The 14,042-nt window shown below is 30.4% G+C and overlaps 1 protein-coding gene across 2 annotated transcripts; it reads left to right on the forward strand.

Moving 5' to 3' along the window:
- The first annotated feature begins 786 nt into the window (after positions 1-786).
- Positions 787-13,815, forward strand: LOC143064318 (guanine nucleotide-binding protein G(s) subunit alpha-like). Of its 2 annotated transcripts, XM_076237064.1 has the most exons (10): positions 787-885; positions 4,176-4,509; positions 5,659-5,731; positions 7,891-7,945; positions 8,198-8,409; positions 8,892-9,032; positions 10,939-11,118; positions 11,658-11,800; positions 12,059-12,198; positions 12,693-13,815. In XM_076237064.1, the coding sequence occupies exons 2-10, from the start codon at positions 4,311-4,313 to the stop codon at positions 12,876-12,878; spliced, it is 1,329 nt and encodes a 442-aa protein (XP_076093179.1). In that variant the 5' UTR covers positions 787-885; positions 4,176-4,310; the 3' UTR covers positions 12,879-13,815. The 2 variants fall into 2 exon arrangements, with proteins under 2 accessions (XP_076093179.1, XP_076093180.1); XM_076237065.1 differs by lacking the exons at positions 787-885; positions 4,176-4,509 and adding an exon at positions 5,432-5,563.
- The last annotated feature ends 227 nt before the right edge of the window (positions 13,816-14,042 follow it).

The raw sequence follows: 14,042 nt of genomic DNA on the forward strand, positions 1-14,042 counted from the left end.
TTCAATGGTACCGTGGTTATTTACACATTCATGAACACTTTGTGCATGCTAACAACACATAGATTATATTTTGATTAGTAAAATCAAATGAAATAACAGTTCTGTGGTATCAAAAAACTGTCTGTACCTTAATATGTTAAACAGCCATTTGTTCTAAGTTTTAACTCGTGCTATTCAGAAAAAAATATTTGCAGGATTTTCAAATTTTCAAATTAAGTTGTGTTGAATACAACACACATTCCTATTTCTATGTATAACAACGGAATCAAAGGACCATCTTAAATGTATACCCCTCACGAAAAGTAAATTTAAAATATTATTTTACGGCTCACGAATGTTATAATTACGTTGACAAAGAACTTCATACCACGGGGACCCCGAGAACCGACGGTTCTGAAAGACAAAGCTCCTTACTTAATGCAAAACTTGTAAAGGTTTCCAAATACTTAGTTGTAACACAATTAATCTTTATTTCAGCCCAAATTTGAACATGAATATGGTTTCTTAATCTTAGTTTTCTGTTGCATGTTTTGTGAATTTTATTTTGTTATTGGTTCATTTTTTTTTTTTATCTCAGACTTCTAGCTGCTAATGTGTTTCATCAAATATTTTGTTATAATCCAGCATTTATAATCACAAGTGAAGAAGGTATAAAAACGCTTTATTATTTTTTTCTTGTTCGTCATTTTAACAAGTAAAATTGCACATCATATAATAAGACTAAGGCCAGTTTAACGTTTACCTGCGCGCATGCGTATTTACAATCTAGTTATCTATTAAGTATGATATTTATGAGGTTTAACTTCATTTTACATGAACTATCAGTAGTGCAATGACTATATTTATACATTATTGGATAAATATATCTACGTTTGTTTTACATAGGTAAGTGATTGAAATTAGTTGCATTAGAATAGTTATAATAGGCTTTTTTGGCCATTAGAAATTGGACTATATAAACCACCCTAACTGTGAGTAGACTTTATTTATTTTCTAAAAGTTAACGTACATGGATGCAGGAATGTCCTTGTGCAAACTTAAATTTTGGTATCTATGAATTTATCACATTCAAATATACCATTGAAAGTATTGGGTTTTCTAACGAGTCCAAACCGAAATGTTTAATTTTTTATGAAAAAAAAAAAATTGAGGAAACTTTATAAATAGGGGATGACTAAAACATGTCTTATCAGAGGATATATATTGGGACACACTGTTTTTTTAATCTTTCAAGTACTGTTTGTTTGATTTTTTTTTCTTTTATCTTATCTGCTTATATTTTAAAATTATGTAATAAAAAGAACACTATTGAATCACAGCACTGAAAAGCTTTTGTCTTGTAATAGTGGAACAGTATCAAGTTATATTAAGATACCATAAAAGTAAGCGATCAAGAAGGAGACTTAACTAAAAAAAACTTATGAAATAAAAATGAAAAAAATATGTTTGGTCAATGAATTCTTTATGATGATTTTACAAAAAAAAAAAAAAAAAAAACATCAGCTGATAATTTCATAGCTGATTTGTAAGCCAGGGTGTGACTTTTACCTTGAGGTTTCGGCTTATCAATTGCTTTTATATTGACATAAAGGCACAACACTTTTCTCATTTCTATCCAAGGGTCGCACCCGATTATCGTGATCATCGTTCTGTATGTTTCCTGATAACCAACTGGTCTTTAATCTTTGAAATGAGATTGTTTTCCAGAAAAAAAGGAATTTCTATCATTCTTTTATTGTGATCTATCCCAAACATTCAATATACATCTTCTACTTAGCAATATTTCAGTTAAAATGCGTAAAAATCTGTTTCAATTAGTCAATTCAGTCTTTTCGTAAGTATACCGTGACAAGGAAAGACAAACATTGGGAGTGCTAAATAACTTTTAAATGATAATAACTCAGGGCGACATTTATAGGTTTGACTTACAATTTATGTTACTTAAATTATATCTAAATATATCTACACTTTACCGATACTTATATTTGAATAAGATATGTCACACTGACAGCTGTTTATGTATAACAAGCATACAACACAACCTGTATTTTAATATTAAGAAATATTACTTTTTACCCATAATGGGCTGTTTCAGAGACATATATACACATGTGTATATATGTCTCTGGTTGTTTTAATAATAAATTATTGAAAAAAGAAATATGTGTTGTAATTTTAGTCAGCATCTGTAGATGATACCATGCAAGGTTCATAACAAATGTATAAAAATGTTATACCTATCCAGAGATTCGCTTGTTTTGTCCTTTATATTTTCAGCAGGTGAACATCCACTATTTGAGAAATTGTTAGGTATTTAATGTTTTTGCTGGTTTAAGTAAATAGTACTAAAGACAACGTAGGGGACCAAACGTCATTTAAAAGTGCACCTACTTTACAGGTGCTAAAACCGTGTCTAAACGAATTGGAGCAATATTATAATGGTACTTGAAAACGGTAAAGCTATCAATAAATCTGTATATCAAATTATTTTGACTGCATGTATGTTATTTCTTAAGAAAAAGATATGGAGACGACTAATTTAAGAATTACATTTTCTGTTTCAATGTTTAACTGTACTTATTAAATCGCATGTACCGTTCTGACATTACATTGTTTAACCATCAGGTGATTTGAACGTGGACTTCTATTTCAAGAACTTGATTTTAAATAAAACAAACATTTTCATGACCGAGTTGTAAAAACGTTAACTGACATTTGACAAGTATATCAAAATAAAAATGATATGTTGCGTAATCACATCCCTAAACAGTTGTTTTAAATATACAAAGGTTACATTACATAAATATATGCTATTTTATAAACGGCAATGAACAATTAAAACTGCACGTTCAGTTTTATGTTTTAATACCCATCATTCTTTGCACTTAATGTATACGTATTATATAGATATTCGTTTATCCATTGGAAATTGGATTTTCTTTCGCTTTCGGAATTTCAGAATTTGGTAAATAACTTTGTTTTTAGTTTGCTTTATAATATAAAAAACGCACCTTTAATCTCAAAAGATACATATACACGATCCATACTTAACCAAATCATATGTAACTAAGGTCAGAACATATTTTATCAAATGCAAGTACAATTAAGTGCTCTGGGGAAACCATGATTTTGGAAACCGAATAAATATCTGTTTATGGTATTCTGGTAATTTGTTTTGGGGTTGCTGTCTTATCTCTTTTAATCGATAGAGCAACTTTGTTTCAAGGCCATCTACAAACCTTGTGTCTCCCAGTTCTTTGGTAGCATATGTGTCAGAATTCAATATCCAACATACCTTATTTACTTTTTGTTATGAAGAGTTTAAAATAGGACCTGTTTTTTCAATAAAAATATTTAGGTCCAAAAATTTGCTGATAAGGAAATCAATAAAATCAATGTTTATAACTATAACATTTCCTGATTTAGAATGAAGTATGTTGATGAGAGGTTTTAAATCTATATAACATGTACCTAATGTATGACTGACTACCGTTACAAGTATACATGCATTATAGCTTATGTGATTAATAGAGTGCTTAGTGTTAAATTTGTTACTAATTAAAAAAAGGCACATTATTCGTACGTTGACATCATTTTGACAAAAAATAGAATAGGCCCTATTTAGAATGTAGTCAACATTGTATAACATTTTTTAAAAGTCACGTAGAGCACCAAAACACACATTTTTGCAGGTGTAATGAGCATATTTATTACAAAACGTTTTGTACAAACTATATATTATTTTGATAAATAACTTGACACGGTTTGTTCTTACTACGTTTGATGTAACATTAAGGGAAAATAACCTGGAATGAGAAAAAAACAACCAACAGTATGATGAAAAGAATAGTTTCATATCAGTTTATTGTACCGTCTGGTTAAAGTCAGAATTTATCACATTAAATACTGATTCAGCTACTGTGAAATATTGCAAACATAAATAGAAGAAGATACGAATTATATAAAATTTCGTTTCATCAACATCTACCAAAGTCTCTGCTTAAATTTGTTCGTACTTGAATATCCTTCGAAAGGTTTATTGAGTGTGAACAGACACCAGATTTAATCAATTTACGAACTTGAATAAATGTTTATATAAACTGTACTTTAAGATCTTGTATATCTTTGTATGTATAACTTCAGTGCTTTATATTTACCTGTTTATTTTCTTTCAGACAATGAGAGTTATGGTTAGTGAATAGTGAAACTGACAAAAGAAGCTAATATTTGGAAATTCTATAACAATACAAACGAATTATCAATTCGGTTTAAAAAAAACTTATCGGATATTAAAGTGTTATATGTAATTTATGGTTGACTCTACACAACGAGCTTTCATAAAGACAATGGATGTAATGTCATGCTTTGGTCGAAGTTGTGATGAACATTTTAGACATTATATTAATCCAGATGAAGCAAAAAGAGCGAAACAACGTGACAAAGAAGTAACACGTATACTGAAAGACCACCATAAACAAGAACTGAAGAAATTGAAAATACTTTTATTAGGTAAGTTCTCGTAGAAGTGCCAAGCATAGATACAAATTATTTAAGATATTCGTGACATTGGTTTAATACTTATATCTTAAACATTATTTCATGAAGGGGAAACAATTGGTTTCAGGTGAGACGTCATTCTGTGATTCTAAATTTGAATCGCCTTACAAAACATGGCAAGGCAACCATTTTTTTGACACAATGCGGTCACTAACTGGTTTGTTCCTATATGTTAATCTGAAAATCTTCTGAATATGTCCTATTAAACCAAAGAATGAATGCAACACCAATCTATATGTCAACACAGTGGTTATTTATTCTTTGATACACCATTCCTAATAGATGACGAAAATAGAGGATAAAAATATGTACAATAATGGAACTATATAACATAAGCGAGACTTGAAAAAGTTGAAAACAAATATTCTGTCAGATAACAATCCTCCTGCCCTTCTACTTATAATATCAAATGTTCGTCCCCTCATGTTTTATCGAGTTGAAAGAGAGATACTTTTTAAATTCACAAAATCAACATAGAATTTAAGTGATTTGGTAAAACAACTAACCAATGCAATAAAACTAGGTCACTTTAAAATCTTTAAGTACGAGGTGAACGGGTCCATAATGAAAACAAAAATATAAACAGTTTAGGTTTTGCTTTATTTCACGGCACCTTTACGTCAAAGATGACGTCAAAATGTTAACAAGCACTTGTAATTTTCTAGCCAACCATCTTTGTAATTGGATGTGTGTGGTAAACATGATTTGTAGTATTCTTCAAATATTTGTTTTGATTAAGATAAACCACTTTCACTCTTTTTAAATACAGATAACGTGTAACATTTAAACAATATTATGACGTTACACCAGTAAGCAATGCTTTGAATTGAATGTGAGTTACCTGACAGTATTTATAATAATTTTCCTGAGGATCTATGAGAGGAGTATGTATGCACTTATGCAACAGGATATTTCTAGATAAATGACAAAGATTAGAGTATAAATTTACACGTGACGGGAATTATATCTCCGACCTCGTAGATAGTCTATTATAATTCAGTAAAAGGTAATTATTTCGTAAAAGTATAGTTGAAGTAGATGCCATAAGCTCCAAGCAAAGTTTAAAGTAGACAAGATATATACATTATTCTATATTTTCAGGTACTGGTGAATCTGGTAAAAGTACAATCACAAAACAGATGAAAATAATACACATAAATGGCTTCGATATGCAGTAAGTACACTTTACACAACTAAAATAGACGTATAAAAATGTCAGAAAGTCCTTCAAATGATTAAAAAACTTTTATTAATTAAACATAATGACAATGAAAGTACTGTTAATATGACATATATTACACACCCAAACAAGATATATACAACACCTACACTCAAGTATATAAAATAGTGACCAAAGGTACCAGGATTATAAATTAGTACGCCAGACGCGCGTTTCGAATAAAACATATGTACTGCTAAAGTATACAGCACATAACACATGAGCATCAAGCATGTGTGTCACACTTTTTCCTTCAACTTTACCCTAAAGATGTACTTTAGGATGAAATGCCTGGTCCTCGAGACATTAAGTCTACAGTATACAATTAAGGAAACTTACATTGAAGTTTGTATGTACTATTAGGGATAATCAACCAATTCCGAATGTAAACATGAACTTGACGGTAGCTTCCTTGTACTCTCGGTAAAAATCATTGTTTTTCTGTACCAACCAAACCTATCTCAACATCAACAACACCCTAATAGAAAATTACAAACATTTTAGTATTTTAATTATGGCCAGCAGTTTATCAAAGCACCCTGAGTAAGGTAATAAAACAGAAATTAAATAAACAAATTAACTGCTACAAACTGCTTGCCTGTTTCCAGAGGCGGATTTAGGGGGGGGGACCAGGGGGCCCGGGCCCCCCCTTTTTGGGAAAAAATTTGGTTGCTTATATAGGGAATCACTGGAGCGGGCCCCCCCTTAGGTCAGTCAGTGGGCCCCCCTTATGAAAATTTCTGGATCCGCCACTGGTTTCTTTATGCAAAATTAAAAAAAAAAGAAACTCAAATTATGTGCTTTTTTCGGCATTCACATACTTTGTTACACGTGTGTCAAGGGGATAAAATATCAATTCATATAAATTGCAAGTTGACATAAAAGATCAACCACACATACTGGCTGAATTAAAATATACGAGTCACCGGACAACATATCATATATATGGAAGTTTTTAACTACATTGACTCGCTATACAGCCCAGCACGGTCGGTCAGCATATCAATCCACAAAGGCACTTAGATATAAGAAGCCATCAACCACATATATTGGTCAAATAAGAATATATAAAGTATATATGAGTCACCGGACAATGATACGAATCCATGAATGCACGTTAACATAAGAGATTAACCACACATACTGGACGAATTAGAAAATACGAGTCACCAGCCAACATATTAATCACTTATTATATAAATGCGTGTATCTTTTCTGTTTTATTAGGGGACGGTATCAGACATTTCATTCTCTATTCCAGAAATTACAATTAATTTATTCTGTAAAATTTGTAATTGAAATACAAGTATATAATAGGATTTGCCAACATCAAAGTATCAACTGATATTGTTCAATCATAATATGGAGCTTTTACACCAATAAGAAAATCCAATCTAATTTTTCAATGATATCTTTGATATAAGACAATATTAACCAAAACATGGTGTGTACAACTAGAAATGAGAGGTCTAGCTAATATTGACCAATGGTCGTTGATGTTAGCAGTAGAAATATCTGTAATAATACCGAGTTTATATACAGATATTCAAAAAAGCATATAGAAAGATCTCAGCGTCTTTGTTCTAATTGCTCACTTGGTAAAGTTGAAGATGAGCTTCATTTCTTATTAGAATGCCCTCTTTATGATATTCAAAGGGATGATTTTTTTAAAGACATTTCTAACAATTGTTGTAATTTTATAAATTTAAATAAATCTTCTAAATTTTTATGGCTCTTGACCCATGAAAATGTTACTCTTATGGAAAAACTGGGCTGTTATATTTGTGACTGTTTTGAATTAAGGAGATCAGGTATGAACACTGACACTAAGTCAAGTAAATAATTTGAGAATAAATACATATACATGTATAATGTAATTTTATTATTCTTTTATTCACAATATATACAATGTATGTGGTTTTTAGCTTGATTCTGACCAATGCTTATATTCCAAATATATATGTATATGCCTCTATCGTTGTTGTTACCAATTATGTAAATCAATTGTATCTGATTTTATGCCCTTTATGGGCCCTGTAATTTGGGAAATAAAAATATTCTATTCTATTCTATTCTATTCTATACACATCCTGTACTGTAATTTTGTTTTTCAGAGAAAAAATCGAGAAGATAGCCGATATTAAGAGAAATATTAAAGAATCTATCGTGGTAAGTTATTTTGCACTATAATGGTCAAATCTGAAACAAAACCGATGACAAACTATTTAAAAAATGCAACCTTTACACCAGTCAGTAATAGAATATTCTTAAACTATTTGTTCAAAGAGTTAAAGGACAAGTTAGATGCCTTAGAACTGCAGTCAACATTAGAGTTTTATCATTTTCACTTTGCTTTTATAATAATTTTTATATATAATATACAGTTTTTGTTCATCAACACATGTTTATTTTACCTTTCAGGTGTTAGTATTAGCCATGCAACAATTAGGAATCTCATTATGCAGTAAAGAAAGTTACACAAGTTTGGAGTTTATGCTGAAGGAAGCAGGAAACCCCATGATTCAACACACGAAAGAATTTGCAACACACGTTCGACAACTCTGGTCAGATCCAGGTGTACAAGAATGTTTCAGTCGATCTCATGAATTCCAGTTAATAGATTGTGCGCAATAGTAAGTTTCTATATATATATATATATATATATATATATATATATATATCACCGGTATAATCTGGTATGTTAGTGTTTTACCGTTTATCTGGACAGTAAACTACAAGATCAGTATCCCTTTGAAGTATATTTTATTGTATAACTACACATAATAAACAGAAAGAGAATGTTACTTGCTTAGAGCTGATGTTGCTATTTTTGGTATATTCCTTGCTTCAATAGTAGTATTCGCTATTCAAGTTATATGATATATGAGTTTGTAGTTTATAAACAAAAGTATGTTTTTAGAGATCTTTTGTATCGTATCGTTCATGTCCGTAAAGAAACGCAATTTGAATCAGGTGTTTGGAAATAACTGCTTAGTTTCTTATACAATTATTTTATCAAATTTCCAAATCATTTTTCTCTAGTTCATTTATTAGATGTACCCCAAGAAAAGTTAATGTCTTATATAATAATCATAACTTTTTGTTTGTTTTTCAGTTTTCTTGATAAAGTAGAAGAAGTGTATAATGACGACTATGTTCCCTCAGATCAAGATATTTTGCGGTGTCGAGTGGTGACAACTGCTATACAGAACATTGAATTCAATGTTCCTGATGGTGGAAACCAAGTTAGATTCAGGTAAGTTATAAAAAATACAGCTGTATAGTAAAATATGATAACATTTAATCAGTAGAATCGTTTTCCCAATTTGAATTTTTCTTTTTCGTCAGTTTCTGTAATTCTCAAATTTATTTCCATTTAGTTTTTCCATTCTTACCTTTCCCAATAATTCTCGACAAATTTCGAATTGTTTCCCTGTTTCTGTATGTTTCATCAGTCTTGTTTCTTTTCTATAAACTGTCTAAACTTTGTCAATAGAATGTATTAAGACAAATAAACATGCTCAGAGTAACAAATGATTAACGAAAACAAATGCTTTCAAAAAACTATAAAATTGAGAATGGAAATGGGGAATGTGCCAAAGAGACAACAACCCGACCATAGAGCAGACAACAGCAGAAGGTCACCATCAGGTCTTCAATGCAACGAGAAATTCTCGCACCCGGAGTCGTCCTTCAGCTGACCCCTAAACAAATATATATTGGTTCAGTGATAATGAACACCGTATTGTACACAAGAAACTAAAATTTAAAATAATACAAGACTAACAAAGGCCAGAGGCTCCTGACTTGGGACAGGGCGCAAAAATGCGGCGGGGTTAAACATGTTTGTGAGATCTCAACCCTCCCCCTATACCTCTAGCTAATGCAGCAAAGTAACCGTATAACAATACGCACATTAAAATTCAGTTCAAGAGAAGTCCGAGTCTGATGTCAGAAGATGTAACCAAAGGAAATAAACAAAATGACAATAATACATAAATAACATCAGACTACTAGCAGTTAACTGACATCTCAGCTCCGGACTTCAATTAAACTGATTGAAATATTATGTCTTCATCATATGAATATCAGGCACAATCCTCCCTGTGAGGGGTTTAGTATCATACCATCATAACATATATGAGAAGAACATAACCCGTGTCATGCCAACAACTGGTTTATTAATAATAAATGTGTTTAGTTCCGATGCAAAGACCCTATAAGATAATCAATATTAACGCCAAAATATGCAATCTTTAATGACCTGACAACAGTATCGTAACTATATCCCTTCTTAATAAGTCTATTTAAAGGTTTTGTTATCTTCTGAGGTGAATACTGACATATTTGTGCTTTATAAAGAATATTTCCATAAAATATTGGATGTGAAATACCTGAACGTATAAGAAGTCTGCATGTTGAGCTATATTTACGAATGATGTCCTTATACCGATGATAAAATTTAGTAAATGTTTTGACTAGTTTGTGATATCGAAAACCCTGGTGTAATAATTTTTCAGTAATACATAAATTTTTCTCGTTAAAATCTAAAACATTGTTACATACACGAGCGAATCGTACAAGTTGAGATATATAAACACCGTAAGATGGTGACAAGGGAACGTCACCATCTAAAAATGGATAATTAACGATAGGAAATGAGAAATCATCTCTTTTATCATAAATTTTAGTATTAAGCTTTCCGTTAATGGTATATATATCAAGATCGAGGAAAGGGCAGTGGTCATTGTTAGTATTAGCTTTATTTAAAGTAAGTTCAACAGGATAAATTTCTTTAGTATACATACTGAAGTCGTCATTATTGAGAGCTAAAATATCATCCAAATATCTAAAAGTATTATTAAATTTGTGTATCAGATGTTGTTTCGATGGGTCTTTGCTGATTTTTGTCATAAATTGTAACTCATAGCAATACAAAAACAGGTCCGCAATAAGTGGTGCACAGTTAGTCCCCATTGGAATTCCGATAACCTGACGATATACGGAATCTCCAAAGCGAACAAAAATGTTATCTAGTTAAAATTCAAGGGCAGATAAAGTATCAAAGTATGTCCAATTGACATAGTTGTTTTGTTTATTGCTACTATGTATTAATGAATAATAGTCTATGTTTTGTACTAAACCAATTTTAATTTCTACAGTGTATTCGATGTTGGTGGTCAGCAAGGAGAAAGAAAAAAGTGGATACAAGTGTTTGACAGCGTTGCTGTAATTCTATTCATGGTCGATTGTGGTAGCTTTGATACAACATTAAGAGAAGACCCAACCAAAAACAGACTACTAGAAGCATTAGAAATATTCGAACAAGTTTGGAAAAACAGGTAAATAAAACTATCTGATGAAAGGCTACAAATAATTTTTATTGCATTTGCACGTACAATATATTCTACTTAATTAATAAGGACTATTAAGGTAAATGATCTCAATTGCTTCCATAAATTACAACAATAAACCACAAAAGCCCGAGGAAGTGAAATATAAATAGATTTGACATAGTATTAAAAAATTCGTTTGATCAATAATAATGGTTAATACTTAGTCTACCTTTAGTATGAAAGTGAGTAATAAATAAGGGAAGTCGGTGCAAATATTTGTGCTAAATTGTCAGTAAAATATAATGACTAACTTGAATGACATAAATTTGTTACATGTTGTTTATTTCAATATTACTACCATTTTTACAACATTATTAACCGATTTATATCATTTCACAATGAGTCAAATAAGATCGTATTTTCGCCCAATGTTCCGTTTTCTCTCACTACGATATAATACAGTTATTTTGATAAGCTTGATTAAAATTTACATTACACCATTATGCTAAACAATTGTAATTTTAAGTGTTGTTTTTAATAAACAGGTTCTTGCGGAATGTCTCAGTTCTTCTCTTCCTGAATAAAATAGACGTCCTAGCAGAGAAGGTCGCCAAAGGTCGTTGTATTGCCGAACTTGTGAAGAAATATCCACACATCTTCCCAGATTTCGACTCATTTACTGCTTCAAGTGAGTTTATATTAATATTATAATATCAAACATAAGAAAAGTGGCTAGTTGTAAATGGTAATTACAAATAGGAAGCGAGATGTTATATGAACAACATCATATATAATGAAATCCTAAAAATAACAGTTTATTAAATCTGCAATTTTTTGTATATTTTTTTTTCGATTGATATTCTGATAAATTATTTTTTTAATATCAAGAAATTTTTATTATGAAAAGGCAAAACATAAATTATATTCCATGTACTTATTTTTACAGACAATGAAAAAAATGAATTCCTAGATTCATTTTCTACGACAGAGGAAAAGGAAAAGAAAAAGAAAGGGAGAAGTAATTCAAGACCAGATTTACATCCAGATGTCGTAAAAACAGCTGTTTATATAAAACATCTATTTATGGTAAGAACAAGTGGTTTATTCACGTATAATATAACAACATACTTTTACCAGATGTTAAAATGTTAAGGTTACGAATTAATCGAATATTTTGTCTTTAACGCCTTCAAAGGACTACATTCTTTTTCGCAATTGAAATGTATTCTATAAATACAAAATAAGAATCTTTCATCAATTTAGCGTTTATAAAAGTGCATGAAATACTCAAAGTTAACACCTATAATTCAATATGCAAGGTTGAAATAAAATCTACTTACAATCACTGTTTTGTTTTTAACACGATTATAAAGTAACAGGTTAAATTTAACACCACATCATAAACTGGGACAGAAGACACAAGAAACAAACAAATTATAAGAAAGTCATATACAACCAATATCTGGCAATTTTGCGTATCCAATTCCGAATTTAAAAAAAAAACAACGCTCTGAATAGTTGATATATGGGTGTGGCCTATTCGTATAAAAGAATTTGCATAATATAAATTTATTTTACAGAAAATTGTCAAAGGTGAAATAAATCTCCAACACAGATCAACAAAACAAGACAAAGAATGGCACACGCATCATAGTTGTGAATATTATTATACTTGTGCAGTGGACACTAATAACATCCAAAGAGTTCTGAATGGTTGCCGGACGTTGATCATTCGGAAACACTTGGAACGTTTTGGAATTATCTAAGAATCTCCGATGACTATTGAAAATGTTGGTGCTACAATTTATATTTACACTTGTGCAATATTTTTTTTAATGAAATTCAACGAAGTGTGTCTCATCAGTCATATAGCTTGCATAATATTATGTAATATAGTGAGTCGAACTTATAAATAGTCGAACTGCAAACTACACATTAGATGCCATAGAGAAAAGTGCTATTATACATTGTGATATTTTTATGAACAGTGATAATGTCAGTTTATGTCTGTCTATTGTGTACATGCATTGTGTAAAGAAAGAGAGGGTAAATAGTGAGAGAGATAGAGAGGGAGAAAGTGAGAGGGAAAAGTGAGAGAAAGAGAGGGAAAAAATGAGAGAGACATCTATAGAGAGATAGAACATTTTTATTTATTAATATATTTACATATGGTTGTTTGTTTTCACATTTTTGAACATGTGTATTGTTTTTGTATATTATTTATCTCATCATTTATTCAACTTATACTTTCCTAGTTGTCTTATTACTACAAAAGGGTATTCACTGAAGTATTAGTCATAAGACTTAATACATTTTGCTTAAATGAAAAGGAAGAGGGTTTTCCAATTGAAACCAGAACATCAAACATATTATAAGTATAATGTGTCATTAACACACATGTGTTGATGACTCATATTACTGGGTATGTCTTATTCAAGATTCCTCCGCCACTAAGAATTATGAATTGTTGTAAACTTAAAGGAAAAAAAAAACTAAAGCGACTGGAAAAGAAACAATAACCCACATGTTATACATAGGAACGTATTATCTTGTGAACAAATAGAAAATATAGTTAAATACCATTAGAATATCCTACTTCAGTCTAGGATTATCTTTTTTGAAATTGTTATTTCTTTTTATCATTCCTGTATGTTTTAGTTGTTATAAATTGACATATTGAAATAAAACTGAATATTAATGAAATCTTTTTTTTAACGCCAACAACAAACACACACAGACAATTAAAAGCGTATCACAAATATATCTTATTTTGTAACAAAATATAAGCGAAATATGCAATTACTTTCGAATATACAATCAGCAAAAAACACACATACACTATTAAATAGATATGTATGACAATTGAAACAATAAAATTATCGAACTCCAAAAAAATATTCAAATAGTAAAATCGGATACGAAATGCAAAA

This window comes from Mytilus galloprovincialis, chromosome 2, assembly GCF_965363235.1.
Source record: "Mytilus galloprovincialis chromosome 2, xbMytGall1.hap1.1, whole genome shotgun sequence".
Classification (NCBI taxonomy): Eukaryota; Metazoa; Mollusca; class Bivalvia; order Mytilida; family Mytilidae; genus Mytilus; species Mytilus galloprovincialis.